Source organism: Plecotus auritus (genome assembly GCF_963455305.1).
Source record: "Plecotus auritus genome assembly, chromosome: 5".
Taxonomy (NCBI): Eukaryota; Metazoa; Chordata; class Mammalia; order Chiroptera; family Vespertilionidae; genus Plecotus; species Plecotus auritus.
In genome coordinates, this window is record NC_137776.1 from 15,424,124 (window position 1) to 15,443,731 (window position 19,608).

Sequence of the window (19,608 nt, forward strand, 5' to 3'; positions counted from 1 at the left end):
CCTCCTATTGCTATTTCAGCCAAAATATTCTCAATAGCTTTCTCTCTAAATGAGAAAGAACATCTCATGTAGTTCAGTCCTTTAAAAAAAATGTTTTTAGTGATTTTTTTAAAAGAGAGATGGATAGAAAGAAACATCAATGAGAAAGAAACATTGATTGGCTGCCTCTTGCACACACCCTACTGGGAATCGAGCCTCAATCCAGGCATGTGCTCTGACGGGGAATGGAACCTGTGACCTCTTGGTTCCTGGGTTGGTGCTCAATTGCTGAGCCACACCAGCCGGCTCAGCTGGGCATTCTTTTTTTTTTTATATTTTATTGATTTTTTACAGAGAGGAAGAAAGAGGGATAGAGAGTTAGAAACATCAATGAGAGAGAAACATCGATCAGCTGCCTCTTGCACACCTCCTACTGGGGATGTGCCTGCAACCAAGGTACATGCCCTTGACCGGAATCAAACCTGAGACCCTTCAGTCCGCAGTCCAACGCTCTATCCACTGAGCCAAACTGGTTAGGGCCATTCTTTTTTTTTTTAAGCAGACTGTTTTCATGGGAAATTATGACCCAGTAATGCTGATTAAGATACTAGCTTTCTTCCTGTATTTATTTTTTACATAGTCATTAACTTACTCTTTGATGATTTTCTAAATTTTTTAGTGTAATTGTCAGTTTTATATTTGACTAGAGGCCCGATGCACGAAATTTGTGCAAGAGTAGGTCTTCTTTCCCCCAGCTGCCAGCACCCGCTTCCCTCTGGCGCCCAGTACCTGGGCTTCCCTCACAGCCCCGGCTTTGTCCAGAAGGTTGCCTGGAAGGACGTCCGGTCTAATTAGCATATTACACTTTTATTATATAGAATATAGATGCCTAAATAAATAGTTTCACCTATATGACTCTGTACTGAGATTTTGCTGCTTAGATGATCCCACCTCACCCCCAGAAGCCTTTGGTCAACCAATTAGACCAAGTAATACTTCAAGTAGAGCATAAAATTAAGTTTCAGCATCTCTCTTTATCCTTTTTTTGGCTCTTCTAAATAGCATTTAGCCATAGTACATTTTAAATAAACATGCTGTTTATTTATCTTTAAAATACATATGCTATACATTTTTTTAGTTGATTACAGTTAGAAAGAAAATGATAACTAATAATCTAGCAGAAGGGACATAGATAAGCTCCCTGTCTTCCAAAAAACAAATCATTAATTGATGCTGCCTTGGTGCATCTCATTCTTTGTGTACTCAAGTTGACAGTTACACATGCTGAAGTTTTTAATGTAAAAATATTGCCTTACTATTATTTTGAGGATTTATTGGTGTTTTATGTAAAATACTAATATGTGCTTTTTTTAAAGTTTATTTTTTTATTGATTTCAGAGAGGAAGGGGGAGAGAGAGAGAAACATCAATGATGAGTGAGAATCATTGATTAGCTGCATCCTGCATGCCCCCTTCTGGGGATTGAGCCTGCAACCCAGGCATGTGTCCTTAGCTGGAATTGAACCTGGGAACCTTCAGTGTGCAGGCCGATGCTCTATCCACTGAGCCAAGCTGCCTAGGGCTAATATGTGCTGTTTTTTTTTTAATATATTTTATTGATATTTCACAGAGAGGAAGGGAGAGGGATAGAGAGATAGAAACATCGATGAGAGAGAAACATCGATCAGCTGCCTCCTGCACACCTCCCACTGAGGATGTGCCCACAACCAAGGTACATGCCCTTGACCGGAATCGAACCCGGGTCCTTTCAGTCCGCAGGCCGACACTCTATCCACTGAGCCAAACCGGTTTCGGCTGTGCTGTTTTTATCTGAAACATTTACAAAGCACTTTTAAAGATTTGGGAGCTAATTAAAGTTTGTAAAGGCAAAACATTTTTCTTCTGGAACATAATACCAGGGAATTAAATAATTTCTCAGAATATGGAATTGTTGAATTGCCTTTTGGGGAGGAGGTAAAGATAAAGAATTAAAGTAACAAACTGATAAGGAGAAAATGGCTGTTTTCCTCTGCCATTTAATGTATATGCTAAATTAGTCATTGTATAGAGGTTGCCCTGGTCAACTTTCTGAAGTCTTAAGAAGAAAGTATGGTTTTAAACTTATTCTACACGACCATATCTGTAAATGTAGGTTTCTGAGACATTTGAAACTTAGATAAGAAGAGCCATTTATTTTTCTTATTCAGAATGCTTTTCTCCTCTTAATATACACTGAGTGGCCAGATTATTATGATCTCTGTGTGTGTGTGTGTGTGTGTGTGTGTGTGTGTGTGTGTGTGTGTGTATTAGAGGCCCGGTGCATGAATTTGTGCATGGGTGGGGTCCGGCCAGCCTGGCCAGGTGGAGGGGACATGGGCGGTTGGCCGGCCTGCCTGCTGGTCAAACTCCTGGTCGAGGGGACAATTTGCATATTAGCCTTTTATTATATAGGATATACACTGAGTGGCCAGATTATTATGCGTTCGGAGATCATAATAATCTGGCCACTCAGTGTATATATGCATGGGAGAAATAACTCATGTCTTGTGTCCTGTTTGCTTTGTTTTGCATTCTTTGAGATTTGCCAGACATGGCCCTGTAAAGATGTGTTGTTATAATTTACCCAGAGTTTTGTCTACTAGGTTACCAACAGGAAGAGGGGACAAGATTAATCATTCATATTCTGGTGTTTATCCTAACAGAGAAGGAGAAGACAGTTGTCCAGTGATGAAAAATTACCTTTATATATTTAATCTATTCTTGAGGCTAGTTACATGAGTCTCAACTTTAAAAGAAAAAACAAAAAACACCACAGTAGTACTCCTTGAAAAACTTTTAAATGCCTGAGTTGCTTTTTCTCAGGGTTGAGGTAAGGTAATAAAGGAATTTACCACAAATGAGATGAGCTGCCTGAGCCAAGATGAAAAGCACATTAAGAGTTTTCTTCCTGCTGCTGAATTTATCTAGGATCTCTGAAGAATCTAACAAGGGGCAAAGATTTAGAGTGTAAGAGATTGATGTTGAGGGTGTGTGTGTGTGTGTGTGTGTGTGTGTGTGTGTGTGTTTCCCAAAAGGAAAGAAGTAAAGACTGACATTTGGTTGGAGAAGAGAGAATTTAGCAGAAGTTAAAATAGCTAAGTAGTGACCTGGATAGGAGTGGGGGTGATCCTGAAAGTTGACTTCTACCAGTAGTAATAGAAAATGTTTTTCGCAAATATTAATGAATCTTCTCTAAAACTAAGATTTAGTTCTTTAATTTTAAGTGTATTCCTAATGAACTAGTTATCTGCATGTGAGTTTCTAGTTATAACTGTATGACAATATTAGATATAGTTTAAAATGTTTGTAGTTTAGCCAGAGCTGAATAAACATTATTTTTAGGGTCATTATCTCTGTTTGTATAAGTGATTGGCAATAGGAGACTGAGAAGTATCTTGTGTTTTTATTTTTTTGTTTTGTTTTGTTTTTAATATATTTTATTGATTTTTTACAGAGAGGAAGAGAGAGGAATAGAGAGTTAGAAACATTGATGAGAGAGAAATATCCATCAGCTGCCTCCTGCACACCTCCTATTGGGGATGTGTCCGCAACCAAGGTACATGCCCTTGACCGGAATCGAACCTGGGACCTTTCAGTTCGCAGGCCAACACACTATCCACTGAGCCAAACCGGTCAGGGCTCTTGTGGGTTTTTTGTTTTGTTTTTTTAATCAGTGAAGCAAAAATTATTGCTTGTTCTCACTTTGCATTCTTAAACGGTTGTTTTTTTAAAATATAATATCAGCAGCTTTATTGTTTGCTCTGACCAGTAATAGTAATACTTTGGTTTTACTTAACTGCCGTTTATCAATCTAGTCCTTTATTTAATGAACATTTTTTTGTTTTATTGATTTTTTTTTTACAGAGAGGAAGGGAAAGGGATAGAGAGTTAGAAACATCAGTGAGAGAGAAACATCGATCAGCTGCCTGCTGCACACTGCCTACTGGGTATGTGCCCGCAACCAAGGTACATGCCCTTGACTGGAATCGAACCTGGGACCCTTCAGTCCGCAGGCCGACGCTCTATGCACTGAGCCAAACTGGTTAGGGCTCAATGAACATTTATTAAAAAACTTCTTGTAGTTGGTGAAATAATCACAAGAAAATTTACTCAGTTAAGTATTTTTATAGATATTAAATGAAGGATTGCTCTAGTTACTATTAAATACTAAAGCCTGATTATGTGGCTCCCACCCTCAAGGAACTTATGGTGTAGTGGAAATGATGAAAATAGTGTAAGAGGGAATGATTTATACAGGGCAGAATATCAGTTTTCAATATTGTATTGAAGGGCTATAGGAGCTTAAAAGAGAAACAGTTTAGTGAGGGAAAGTATTGTGAGAAAGAATTTAAACAATACTGAAAAACTTAGATAAATAGAGATAAAAGGGTGTGTATTCTAGGCTGTGGCATGGACAACAAAAATGAAGACATGATAAACCTAATCTGCTCACAAGTGAATGAAGAATTTACATTAACTATAAATCTCTCATTATGAGGAACCCTGAGTGTAAGGCAGGAAACTTTAAATTTCATTTAAGAGGAAGAGCAATATAAACAGGAATGACATGATAAGTAGGGCTACAACATAGATTTCCTGACTCATAATTCACTCTCCTTCATGGTAGATTCTATTGCAGTGTAAACATTGCACATCATAGTTTTTAGTAGTTTTATTTAAATATTCACATACCATAAAATCTACCAATTTCAAATGAACAATGTATTGGTTTTTAGCATGTTCAAAAAGTTGTGCATCTACCACCACAGTCAGTTTTAGGTTATTTTCATTATACCCAAAAGAAACCTAGCATCTCATAGCCATCACCCCTCAATCTCTTCGTACCACCAGCACCAGGCAACCACTAAATCTATTTTCTGTCTATAGATTTACTTATTGTGGACATTGCATATAAATGGACTTATACAGTAAGTTTTTCATTGTGATAATCGTTTTCACTTAGTATAATGCTTTCAAAGTTCATCCAAGTTGTAGTATGTTTTATTACTTCATTTCTTTATATTGCTAAAGATTCCATTTTATGGATACACATTTTATCAATAAATTCATGACATTTGGACTTTGGGGCTATTTATGAATAAAACTGCCATGAATATTCATTTATTGCATATTAGAGGCCTGGTGCATGAAAATTCATGCACTGGAGGGGGGTTCCCTCAGCCCGGCATGCCCCCTCTCAGTCCAAGAGCCCTCAGGAGCGGGAGGCGACCCGGCGATCAGGGGAAGGCGACACCCCCATCACACCTCTGCTGCTGCCACTGCCGGCAGCACAAGCCTCGGCTGGCCCTGGTTACCTGCGCCTCAGGCGTCAGCCAGGCAGCCGCCATCTGCGGCTTGCCTCCACCTCGGGCCGACTGTGGGCGGCTGGGGGGCTAAGGGCACCTGCCACCAACCCCCCACCCCCCAGACTCCGGCGGGGCTGAGGGGATTGGGCGCCGCCATCTTTGTAACAGTCAATTTGCATATTCCCTCTATTAGGATGTTTTCATTTCTCCTGGATACTAGTATATACTTAGGAGTTGTTGTTGAATTATATGGTGACTGTTTAACCATTTGAGGAACTGCCACACTTTGCCAAAGCTACTGTACCTTTTTACATTCCTATTGGCTATGAGGGTCTAAGTTCTTCACATCCACACCAACACTTGTTATTCTTTTTCATTATAGCCATCTTGGTAGGTGAGAAGTGGTATCTCTGTAGTTTGGATTTCTCTCATGACTAATGATGCCTAGAATCTTTTCATGTACTTATTGGCCATTTGTATATCTTTGAAGAAATGTCTATTCAGATCCCTTGCCCATTTTTAAATTGGGTTAGTTGTTTTTTTATTGAGTTGTAGTTCTTACTATTCTAGAAACAAGATATATGATTTACAAAATATTCTTTCATTCTTGGATTGTCTTCTTTTTTTCCCCAGCCGAGGACGTGAAGGTTTATCAATTAAGGAAATGGTGCCACACCCAGAGTCACAGGTGAGCTCATGCTCAAACACCTGGCTTCCTAGTGGCTTCCATGTGATGGGTGATATAGAGGACTAAAGGAGTTAGGGTCCTGATTGGGGTCACACACTATTGATTGGTCAGTCTTTTCACTTTCTTTTTTTGTTTGTTAATCCTCAATGGATATGTTGATTTTTAGAGAGTGAAGGAGGGAGGGGGAGAATGAAACATCGATGTGAGAGAGAGAGATCTATTGGTTGCTTCCCGCACATGCCCCAACCTGGCCAGGCATCAAACCTGCAACCCAGGTACATGCCCTTGACCAGGAATTGAAACCAGGACCCTTCAGTGCACAGGCCAAGGCTCTGACCAGTGAGCCACACTGACCAGGTCTTCACTTTCTTGATGATGCCCTTTGAGGCACAAAAGTTTGTAATGTTGATGATTTCCAGTTCATATATTTTTCCTTGTGTTGCTTGTGCTTATGGTGTCCCTATCTTGGACATCATAAATTCTTATTTAATTATTACAACATTTTCTAAATATCCCTGAAAGCCCAGACAAACAGTACACCATTATTTGATGAAAAATAACTAAAGCCACTAATGCATATTTGCCCCAACAGTCCCTTGGAGTATAGCTGTCCCTCAACTCACAAATAAACACTCTCCGTGCGACCACACACTCGCCTTCCTTTTTTTTTTTTTTTTTTAATATATATATATATTTTTTACAGAGAGGAAGGGAGAGGGATAGAGAGTTAGAAACATCAATCAGCTGCCTCCTGCACACCTCCTACTGGGGATGTGCCCGCAACCAAGGTACATGCCCTTGACCGGAATCGAACCTGGGACCTTTCAGTCCGCAGGCCGATGCTCTATCCACTGAGCCAAACTGGTTAGGGCCACACACTCTCCTTTCATTCTCTCACTCACACAATGTCTTGTAGTCTGCCTTCCCGTCGGCAGCCATCTTCAACTCCGCCACTAATGCATAGTTGGACTTATACCATGTCTCCTCTGGACTTCCATTTATTCTGTGTCCAGATCCCTTAGTTGTAATAACTGATGATGTTTCTTTTCATCAGAAACAAAAATCAAGAAATGACAACTTTAAGTGAAACATTTTAAGTACTATATTTGAGAATTATTTGTTATGAGAGAATTTATTATGACACTTGTGTGGGTGTAGTGTATGACTCATAAATTCTACTGCATTTGGGGAATTCATTCTTTACAAACTTTTACCATGAAGAGGGTAGTAACTCCTTTGTTTTTACAATAGCTAAATTGAGCCCTGGAGAATTTTAATAATTTATTGCTGCCCTAGCTTGTTTGGCGCAGTGGTTAGAGCATCGGTCCCCAGACTGAGGGGTTGTGGGTTCGATTCTGGTCAAGGGCACATACCTCGGTTGCAGGCTTGATAGAAAAATATCTTTGGGTGAGGGTTAACAAAAAAATAAAAATAAAATAATACCAGAATAAACTGTTTTTCCATGCTCAAAACTGAAACCTACTTTTGTTCCACCCTATATTTTATCCATTGTTAGCTTGTAAGCTCAATGAGAGAAAGGTTCTTGTCAGCTTCTTTTTAGTTCCCATGGTTTTTAGCAGAACACTGACATAGGTAATAGGCACAGAACATGTATTTGTTTAATGAATGATTCCCTCTTGCAGGGTCACAAATTTAAAAGGATTAAAAACAGTGCCCCTTTAGAGTTGCACAGATTAAAGGAAGTAGAAATATAAATTTCATATAATTAAAATGTACGGAAATTACAGATTTATTTTTTTAAGCCAAGGAAGTTAGAGTTAGATTCACTTTCCATTGCTTAAAAAGTTTTCATACTTCGAATTTTTATTAACTCTGATGCTTTATTAACTCATCCTGTCCCATCTCTGAGACATGAGAAATAACATGAGATTGTATTAATCAAATTGACGTTACCACAAATCACTACCAGGCTGGTAAAAAATGGTACACCTACCTGAAAGTGTAGACTTGATGTTCTTTTAGCATTAAAAACAAAGTACCTAAATTTGAAGTGAGCCTTTTATCAAAACTGTACATAAACTCTTTGCTATTGTCTGCATGCCATCTATCATCTTTATATGTTAACCATGGCTAATTTTTAAATATAGTCCCAATATATCCTTGGTTCCATGAATGCTTGGGCTTTTTCTAGTAAGAAAGACATTGTTAAAATGATTAGCATGTTGCTTAATGGTCCATGCAGTTCCATTGCTAAATGCAAAGAACTCTCAACTTTTTATAATATTGGAGGCTATGTGGTATAGCCCTGAACAGTATTGTAAATTCCTTACAAATCTCTTAACATCTCTAGTTCTTTATCTAAAGTCAGAGCTGAAACCAAAATTCCTGTCTTACGACTCCTACTATAATGTGCTGACTCATTATAGCACATATAATGAACTGAATTTTCAGTCTTCCATGTCTAATTTGTAAATAATTAGCCAAGAAGAGCATTTTCAATTACTTTAAAACAGAACTATTAAAATAATAAATTGTTGATTTTATAAACTTATTTTTCAAAAGCACTTGGACATTGATTCCCATTTGAATCATGATTTTCACAAAGTCCCTCTGGTTTTGTTGAATAAGTGGAATAGGTCACAACTTCTGTGTGTCTTTTCAGTTTCAGCATTGAGGTAGTTTATGAAGCAGAATTTAAAATTTGAAGACAGTTTCACTCGTTAGTCAACACAAAAATTGCTTTTCTAAAAGTAACTGTATGTAGGAGGTGTATCTTTCCTTGGAAAACAGTTCAGCTCCAAAAATCCATTTAGTAGAATTTCATATGTAGAAGTTTATATAGGATCACTTCTTTGAAAGGTTTATGGTGTAAAAATCAGGAAACATAGTTTCAGGTGGGTGTTTGGAAAGAAAGGAGAATGGAAGAAATGGGATAAAAGGTTATCTAAAATAATTGGGATAGGAGGTTATCTGAAATAATGCATAGTCATGGTTGCAGTAGTATTACCTGCAGTAAAACAAAGCATATACATTTTGCCAATACTTAAAAAATAACAACTTTGTTTTAAGAAAGTACTAAAGTTTTTTTATTGAAAGGTACTATAGATGAATTAATTAGCCACATATTCTAGGATAGCTGTCATAAATCATGCAGTACATTTCTATAAATCAAATAACAATTTTCTAATTCACTTATATTAAATACTTTCTTTGAGGGGACAGTATCTTCCCTATAGTGCATGCTATATATTTAAAAATAACTTGGTTTATTAAAAATAGCGTTCAAATAATTTGGTATTCATAAATTGCAATAAATTAGAAAATATAAACATTGAACTTAAAGCAGTTTCTCTGAGTTCAATTCAGTAAATGTACATAGGTAATTAATATTATTAAATAACACTGAAAAGATTCCCCTTTGCTGTATGCTGCCTTCTTTTTTGGTAGCATTGGTACAGGCATTTTTTAAAAAAATATATTTTATTGATTTTTTTACAGAGAGGAAAGGAGAGGGAGAGAGCCAGAAACATCGATGAGAGAGAAACATTAATCAGCTGCCTCCCGCACACCCCCTACTGGGGATGTGCCCGAAACCAAGGTACATGCCCTTGACTGGAATTGAACCTGGGACCCTTGAGTCCACAGGCCAAAGCTCTATCCACTGAGCCAAACTGGTCAGGGCAGCATTTTCTATTAAAACAAAGAATTTATAAAAATACATAAACACATTTTCAAATTTTATTTGTCTTATAAATGATTAAATCTTACCAATTCAAGTAATAGAGAATTAACTTCTTATGTAACTTTTCTTGCCTTCCTTTAATACAAGCATGTCAAACTCGCAGCCCACAACGAATGTTTTTGCTGCCCAGCCAATATAACGGTATGTAAGAAATGTTTTAATAAAAATTTCGTAACTTAATTTTTACAATATCCTGTTACACATAATTATTAATAACAAACAAACTACAATGTTTACTAATGACTGATTACTATAATCGTGTTGCAATTCATTTCCCTTACTCGCCTTAAGTGCAGGCGCGCCATTTCTCTCCACCAATACTAGCAGTGAATATTTTAACAGCCAGTTGCCACGTCGTTAGTCTTGTACTGACTTGTTTGGTGTGTGCCACAGGAAATATTTCGCTTCCGGAGATCAAGAAAAATAGGTTTATTTGCGTTACGCTTATTAATTTGTGCAGTTATTCAGTATCTGGTAAGTTAATGTTCAAGAAAAAATATTTTTGTTAAAATGTTCTATTATTTTATGTTAACGATGACTCATTCAGCCCTTTGTATTCAGCATGTCTCTATCAAAATAAACATACATTTCTATAAACATTAAAGCTTTTGTTTTTTTGTGGCCCATATAAACTTAAACCTTGTTTATTTGGCCCGTGTTAGCCTTTGAGTTTGACATGCTTGCTCTAATATCTAGAGACTGAGGTATGGGTTTGTTCTGTTTTCCTAAAAATGTATATAACCTCATTTTGTTAAGGTGTGATCAGTATAATCTAATAAAGTTTTTATAGTTGAAGTTGATATGTGTATTGAGGTGTGTGTGTACATTATATACATACTGATATGTATGTGTACACATACATTTGAATATGTGGTATAACTACCTGATTTCAGTGAAGATACGTTGTATTTAATACCAGAAGACTATTATTAGCATCAGAAACCTGGAGCATTATTAAATTTCCAGTATTGATTTTATAAATCTCATTGTGCTAGATTGGACATCCTATATAATAATGAGCTAATATGCAAATGGTTGTCGCACCATAATGGCTCAGACACTCAACACTGGGGAGAGAGGAATGGGGACCAGCCAGGCTGCAGCCCAGGAGAGGGACAAGCCACCCACCCCACAGTCCCAGGCGCCAGCAACTGCACCTTAGGCCCAGGAGAGGGACAAGCTGCCTGACCCATGGTCCAGGGCACCAGCGCCTGTGGCCTGGGTGAAGCTGCCTGCCCACAGTCCCCTGCAGCTGCGGCCCGCCCGGGCTAAGCCAGCCTGGGTCCCAGGTGCCTGTGACTGGCCGGAGGAGGGAATCCTGGGTCCTGGATGCGAGGCAGAGGCGGTTAGGGATGATCAGCCAGAAGGGGAGCAGTTAGGGGCGATCAGGCCAGTAGGGGAGCAGTTAGGGGCCATCAGGCAGGCAGGCAGAGGTGGTTAGGGGTGATCAGGCAGGCAGAGGGGTTGGGGCGATCAGGCAGAACAGGCGAGTGGTTAGGAGCCAGCAGTCCTGGATTGCGAGAGGCAGTTGGACATCCCCCGAGGGGTTCCAGATTAGAGAGGGTGCAGGCTGGGCTGAGGGACTCCTGCCCCGTCCCCCCTGCACGAATTTCGTGCACCGGGCCTCTAGTATCCTATATAATAAAATCCTAATATGCAAATCACCAGAGCGGAGGGATGACTGGTCACTATGACGCGCACTGACCACCAGGGGCAGACGCTCAATGCAGGAGCTGCCCCCTGGTGGTCAGTGCACTCCCACAGGGGGAGCGCCATTCAGCCAGAAACCGGGCTCACGGCTGGCGAGCGCAGCGGCGGTGGCGGGAGCCTCTCCTGCCTCCGCTGCAGGCAGGTGGACATCCCCTGAGGGATCCTGGACTGTGAGAAGGTGCAGGCTAGGCTGAGGGGACCCCCTCCCCCCAGTGCATGAATCCAAGCACCGGGCCTCTAGTGATAAAGGTAAATGACAAGTATTTAAGGTTAGCAACCAAAAGAAAAATTGTACAAGGAAAAAAGTAAAGGCAAAGGCAGTGCAACATAGTTATTGATTAGTGGAAAGCTGAAGTCTGTTGTTTAGCACCTCAAGTTTTACCACTTTCTTTACTAAATTAATCTTAACACTTTAGAAAATTAATAAAGACATGTTGAAGGTGTTAAGAATGTGTTAGCAAGGCTTTCCAACAGTTATGATATCCTGAAAACTAAATAATAAGTACCAAATAACTGTAGAGAGTATTATGTGTTGCTCATAGATGTTCCTAGGTATACTTCTGCAAAATATTTTTGGTACTACATTTGAGTATGACAAAATAGTTGTTTAAGTTTTAAAGTCATGTGCCCAAATGTGCCTTTTGCTATGGTTACCCTGGAGATTCTGAACTAATGCTTATATGATTTCCTTAAATCCTTGGACTTTTGGATTGGTAAGAGTTCAGGAGGAATGTACTAGTACACTATGGAATATTATGCAGCTGTAAAAAAGAGGGATCTCACCCACACTTTGGGACAGCACGAATGGACTGGAAAGTATTATGCTAAGTGAAATAAGCTAATCGGAGAAAGACAAATACCACATGATCTCACTTATTTGTAGAATCTAATGAACAAATGAACTGACCAACAAAATAAGACCCAAAGCATGGAGGCGTGGAACAGACTGACATACCTTGATGTGGTGTTGGGGGGACGCGAAGAGATAACCAAAGAACATATACTTATATGCATAGCCCATGGACACGGGCAATAGGGAAGTGAAGACCTGGGGGAGGAGTGGTGAGGAGCTGGGAGGAGGAGGGTAAAAGCGGGGGAAATGGGAGATACCTGTAATACTACCAACAATAAAAAGTATTTTAAAAATAAAACTTTGCTCCTACCATTTTTCTTACCAGAAACGTTATCCTTTCCCCCCACAGTTAGCAGTACTATATTGCAGAGCACATTCTCTTATTTTAAATGTCATGGAAGTGCTCGTTTGACATTTATTGGGATGTTTAACTAAACTACATTTTAAACTTTTAAATATCTGCTATCTTTACTGTGTAAAGTGATACAGCCCTATTCATAAATTTCTTGAAGGCTTCTAAGATGGAAAGGAAAAACTGCTTTATCTTCTCTGAAAATTAACAGAAGGGACTATTAAACTATTTAATAACTGTAACAGCAGTTAAGACTAGAGCTATGTAATGAGTAAAAGACACTCTCCAGGTATTCTGATCTTGTATCATTTTTTTATTGATTTCTGAAAAAGAAAGGGAGAGCAGAGAGAGGGATAGAAACATCAATGGTGAGAATCATTGATCTGCTGCCTCCTGCACGCCCCTACTGGGGGGTCAAACCCGGCTGCCGGCCAGGGCCTTCCTTCACTCCTGCACTACCCCTTGTGGTAAGCGCATGTCATAACAAGCGGTCGAACTTCTGGTCAGTCAAGTTCTCAAGGGGACAATTTGCATATTAGCCTTTTATTATATAGGATTGCTTTTAATCAAATGGTTGAGTGAAAGTATAATGAATGATAGCATAGGCAACAAAAAAAGGAGGAGGGGCTTGAAATAAAGTCTTTTAAAAATGGTTGCTGCCAGGCTGGCGTTGCTCAGTGCTTGAGCATGGACCTATGAGCCAGGAGGTCATGGTTTGATTCCCAGTCAGGGCACATGCTTAGGTTGTGGGCTCTATCCCCAGTGTGGGGCATACAGGAGGCAGTTGATCAATAATTCTCTGTCATCATTGATGTTTCTATCTCTCCCTCTCCCTTCCTCTCTCTGAAATGAATAAAAATGTATTAAAATAAGTAAAAATGGTTACTTACACTCTGTCTACAAAGGAAGAATTGTGATGATAAATTTTATTTATCTTCATTTTCATTAAAATGACAGGAGAAGATGGAGAAAAGTTTGGGGATTTCTGCTTTTATTTGGCTTGACTTAGTATTAATTTCAAATAAACTCATTTACCTATTTTTTATTAAATTGTTGTAATATTGTTATTACTTTCACTTCCATTTTCTCCCAGACCAAAATTATGTACAACATTTAAAGCACGTAAATTGTTGTTACTGTTGCTTTCGATTACTTTTGATGTCTTTCTTTAAATTCTTTAGTTTAAAAGAGCACAGATCATTAAGTATACAACTCAATAACTATCACAAATGATAAAATTATTTGATAACTTTAAAAAAGAATTATTTTTACTCTTTGGAGATATAGGGTAAACAGGCAAAATTTAAACAAAAATAGTAATTTCATGTAAAAAGTATCTGGGATTTTTAAAAAATTTGTCAACAGGTATCTCAAAATTATTGAAATACAGTTTTTGGTTCATAGTTTCAAAATGTTATCCATGATTTCTGCTATTACTTTTTTTTTTTTTACATTGTACAAGTATTCCTGAATCTTTGATATTGGGAAGAGAAAAATAATATAAAAAGAGATAAAAGTCAGCATCCTATACATGTGTACCAAATCTTCCTCTGTTTAGAGCTACCACTTATAGTATACTAGAGGCCCGATGCACAAAATTCGAAGCCCCACCTGCCTCGGCCAGCCTTCGCAGCCCCGGCTTCGTCTTCCTGACGGTTGTTCTGCTGTTCGGACTACTTAGCATATTAACTCTTTATTATATAGGATAACTTCCCATATCTTTTTCTGTGCATATACCTTTACAACAATATTTTTCCTTGTTTTAAACATAAATCAGGGGTCTGTTTTATAGTATGTTCCATGGCTCACTGTTTCACTCTGTTTTGGAAAGTTTTATGTCAATACATTATAGATTTTATTTGTCTTTACTGCTATAATTTTTTTAAAGGTCCTCCTAATGATAATACTTGTTTCCAGTTCTTTGCTGTTATAAAAAATGTCTACAGTGAATATCCTTGAACATACATTTTTGTGAACTAGTCAATACAGTAAGATTTTTTTATTGATTAGTACTTTCTCTGTATGCTAGATGTTACTGTGTTAATTATATGTGGCAGATATTTTCTCCCTGTGCACTTGTCTTGATGGCTTTTGCCATATAAATGTTTTAAATAATTATGTAGTTAAGTCAGTTGACATTTTTTTATCTGTATTATGGATTCTGAATTTCTAAATTACTTTTATTTCTTTCCAGAGATATTTTCACTTTTAATTTTTAACTGTCACTTGTAAAACATTTTTTTATAGAACCCTGTAAATGATGGCAAAATGTATTAGTATGTGATACATTCTGATGGCATGTAGTAAACCACATAAGGAACAGTGACAATTTTGATTTATCAATTTCAGAGTTACAAAATAAATGTAATGAAGTCTGGAAAAGCATTTTGGGTTTTATGTTATTTATACAATCATTGTAGGTATTTTTTACTATTAATAAATTCATTTTGACAAGTAACATGCTAGGCACTGAATGATAACAGTAGTCCAGAGGTAAGAAGTAATCCCTTTCATTGTGAATCCTTTACACATGATGGCTTCCCCAATTATCAGAAATTTCTCTCATCTCTAGGTAGCTGCTGCTGCCATCCAGTTCTGATAACCCAACAAATATACTAAGCCCTTAGCAAAGCAGGGCTCAAAAGTAAAAAAAAAAAACCCACAAAAACATTAGCCTAATTAAGTTATCCACAATTTAAAATTTCAAAAGTTTTTTATTTTGTGTGTGTGAGTGTGTGTGTGCATGGTGTTTCATGCTATACATAATGAGAGGAATCAGAACACTTAACATTTTCACGTGTTTGGAACCTCCAATTTGGCTGCGTGGCTAATTATTCCACCTTTCTATCTTGATACCCCTCAACTTGGGCTCTTGAAACTTGGGCTGATTTTGCCCTACATCCAGTAATTTCACATGGAAGTAGCTTATAATTTTTCTGTGTTTTTCCCCCCTTATAATATGAGGGAATACTCTTACAGGAGGTACCATGAAGCCAGTATCTCATAGACCCTATCATCAGCTCACTTCTCTCTACTCTCTTCATACCTGATTGGTACAGTTTAAAAAATTACAACGTTGCTCTCTCCCTCCCCTTGTCAGTAGGGGAAATTCATGGAAGAGAGGAATAGTCTAGTTAGAGTAATCTCTCATTGGGAAGAAATGGCAAGGAAAAAAGTGTTTTTCTTTTTTGAAGGGACTGAAACATTTACAGCTCAGCAAATTTGGACAAGTTTTATAATAATTAAGCTACATTATATTTTAACTAGATTTTTTAGTGTATTTGCTAACCTAACCACCACATAATACCTATTAACTTGAAATTTGCCTTTAAAGTCACAAAAGCACAAAGCACTGTAGTGCTTGTAACACTCTTCCATATTATTGTAGGTGGCTAAATGACCATGGAATCTGGAGCAGAGAACCAGCAGAGTGGAGATGCAGCTGTAACAGAAGCTGAAAACCAGCAAATGACCGTTCAAGCCCAGCCACAGATTGCCACATTAGCCCAGGTATTAAATACATGGAGAGATTCCAAGTTGCTTCTCGTCTGAGAGGAATATGTTTCAGACAAGAGAATTTCGTTTTTATTACAGAGATATGCATAAAATGAGCACAGACATTCTTAGAATATCACAATTCCTATTTTACTATTATACTAATTTTAGAAATGATAGTATTAATTCAGTTGCATATCAGAAAAAAGTGATTTGTTAAATACTAATACCCTATTTGTAACAACATGATTCAGAAAATTACATTTTAACTAGTGGGCAGATTAATTGTCTGTCTTAAACAAGGGAAGAAAACCTTATAACTGCTTTTTTTCATACCACGCAAATTTATTTTGGGACATAGGAACGCAGATAATCTGAAAGGCTAAGTTTATATGTGCTTAAACTAAAAATATAGGATAAGTAAATAAATTAGCACACAAGTAAATTTCAAGGAAGATAGTTTTTGTTTCCTGTATATTTTAAATATAATTCATGATTCTTTTTTTTTTTAATATATTTTATTGGTTTTTTACAGAGAGGAAGGGAGAGGGATAGAGAGTTAGAAACATCGATGAGAGAGAAACATCGATCAGCTGCCTCCTGCACCACCACCCCCCACACACACTGGGGATGTGCCCGCAACCAAGGTACATGCCCTTGACCGGAATCGAACCTGGGACCCTTCAGTCCGCAGGCCGACGCTCTATCCACTGAGCCAAACCAGTCAGGGCCATGATTCTTTCATTTTGTCTTTGTCTGAAAGTCTGTCTCTAAGGTTGTATTCTCTCATCCTTATTTTTCGTTCTTAGATATTTTTCTTTAGTTTATTTTATTAACAACTGTTTGAACATATATGAGAAAGATTGCTAATATAAACACCAAATAGCAAAAATAAATATGCTAGGTAAGAGTATGATATTGCCTGTTTCATGTGAAGTCTCCCAGGAGAAAATAATCCTGGCAGAGGCTCTGGGATATCATACCTCAGCTTCCCAAAGAATTTTAAAGCTTTCCCAGAGGAGTCACTGAGCAAGAATAGTGTCTTGGGGAAATAGAGGGCTAACCATAGATGGTCACCACACTGAGTTAAAGTATGGGCCAAAAACTGGACCTCCAGCAGGAAATAATTGGGTTTATCTGTTTTCTTCTGAGAGCACCCAGGCCCACTTCCGGCCTTTAGGAATAGAAGACACTTGAGGATGAAGTAAATGTACTCAGATGAGGCAGGTGCAGGAACAAACCAGGAGAACCAGGGCTTTATCAGTACATGGTTGAAAAACATACACAGATAAGAATCTGGGCTCATCCAAGCATTTGGCCCTCTAGTAAGATACAATGCCACCGGGGATCTTGGTGGTAACAGCGCTCAACATGTCTCTCTCACATCACACTATTCTTTGTAGCCTGATGTCCTCTAAGTCTGCTATAGTATATCATTCTGGAAATTCCTTCCCCCTACTGACTTTCTTGAGAAGTTCGTGTTCTTACCAGTAAGATAGTAAAGCATGATTTCAGTAGTTTCTTGATCAAGTTTGGGTAAAGAATTCTTGGTAAAGAAATCATTTTTCTTTCAAATTTTGAAAACAAGTCAACTTCTAGTGTTGCTGTTTGAAAGACTAAATGCATTTCTTATTTTGTAACTCGGGTATCTTAAAAAAATCTCGTCTCTGTTGCTAGTGCTTCATTATTTCATTATTGGGTTATTAGGACCTTGATTTGGACAATTTTTCATCCATTGTCTTATGTATTCAGTGGGCCCTTTTGTAGTGGGAACTCATGCTTTCAATTCTGCACAATTTTTTAAATTATTTGGTTGATGGCTTTTTCTCTCTTTTCTCTCTAGGATCCTTGTGATACAGATGTTATACCTATAGAACTGTTTCTCTAATTTTCTCATCTCTTCTTTCCTGTTTTATATCTCTGTCTTTTTGTTCTGTTTTCTGAGAGATTTCCTCAAACTCACATTCTAACCCATCTGTTGAATTTTTTTATTTCTTCTGTCATGTTTCTAAGAGTTCCTTTTGTTCTCTGTATAGTCCTTTTGTGTTTTAATAGCATCCTGTTTATGTTTCACAAAGGCAATATTTTTTCTTACATCAGAATATTAGGTTTTATTTTAAGTTTTCATCTCTGCACACAGATTTTCCTTTATAGCTTTTTTCCCCTTCCACTTGTTCTGCTCTTCATCTTTCATATTAGAATGTGATTTGTGGTCATCTGTTCAGATTTAAAAGTAGGAAACCAAATAGCTGTATTGGAAGCTCTGTGGATATGTTTGGGGCTTATCATAATGAGTTGTGAGCTTCACTTAGGGTGACTGGCAGTATATTTTAGGTCTTTTTTCTGCCCCTTGGCATTGGTCAGGTTCCCCAGAGAAAGCTTTGCTAATACTCAGCTTGTATGCTGCAGGCCTAGGAGCCAAGTGAGAGAAGACTGAGGTTTAGTACTCCACCTTCAGCAATGCCTGGTGTTAGGCAGTCAAGTCCAGAGGCACTCTCTATCCAGGACATCTCCACTTCTCTGGCAGCATGGGATACCTTCCTTGTTCTCTCCTCAGGGGGTGAGGAGGGGGTTCAATTGCTTCTGAAACAGCCTTCCTTATCTTCAGCCTCTCCTTTCACTCCATCTTCCAGGGTGTCTTAGATCCCGAGCCCTTAAGGATTTTATGGTGCAAATCATGCTTTCCCTGCCTCCACCTTATGAGTTGGCTTTCTGAGGGCTTCTAAGTGTAATACCATTCATCCATCTGCTTTCCAGCCTCTAAATTACTTCTTTTTTTTTTAGTCCTCACCTGAGGATATTTTTTTCCATTGATTTTCAGAGAGAGTGGAAGGGAGGGGAGAGACAGAGAGAGAGAAACGTTGATGTGAAAGAGACACATCGATTGGTTGCCCAACCCCGCACTGCCTGACTGGGCTGGGGATCCAGCCTGCAAACGAGGTATGTACCTGCAACCCTTCAATCCACAGGCCGATGCTCCAACCCCTGAGCCAAACCAGCTAGGGCCAGCCTCCAAATTTCTTACTCTTTTCCATTATCATGCTTGCATGATTATGCCTGTAAAAACAAAATCAGTTTCATGAAATTTAATTGGAGATTTCAGGAAGGAGCAAAATTATTACATACGTGTTCAATATGTCATTCTTACCAAGCAGTCCTCTAGCACTTAAGACTTTTGAAAACAAGAGTGGCATGATATTTGAGTTTTAGGAAAGCTAATTCCCATTTGTATATTATTTTTGTTCTTTTTATCCCTAATTACAGTTGTTCATCCAAGTCTGTAACACGTACATCATACATTGTCAACATAATTTCCTCTCGTCATTCCGATATCTGCTTTTGTTTCCATTGTTAGTTTTTGTTTTTTTTTTAAGATTTTTTAATTGATTTTGAGAGAGAGTGGAAGGGAGAGGGAGAGAGAGAAACATTGATGTGAGAACAAAACATTGATCAGCTGCCTCCAGTACACCCCCTACCAAGGATT

General features: G+C 38.2%; 1 protein-coding gene across 3 annotated transcripts in view; it reads left to right on the top strand.

Annotated features, from left to right (window-relative positions):
- CREB1 (cAMP responsive element binding protein 1) overlaps positions 1-19,608 on the top strand; it is a 56,039-nt gene that overhangs the window by 4,590 nt on the left and 31,841 nt on the right. For 2 of the 3 annotated variants that reach the window (XM_080667590.1, XM_080667591.1), the window contains exon 2: positions 16,018-16,139. The exons of the other annotated variant lie outside the window; for it this stretch is intronic. In XM_080667590.1, the coding sequence (XP_080523716.1) occupies positions 16,026-16,139 (114 nt within the window). In that variant the 5' untranslated portion in view covers positions 16,018-16,025. The remainder of the gene's footprint in view (positions 1-16,017; positions 16,140-19,608) is intronic. 3 annotated transcript variants of the gene reach the window in all.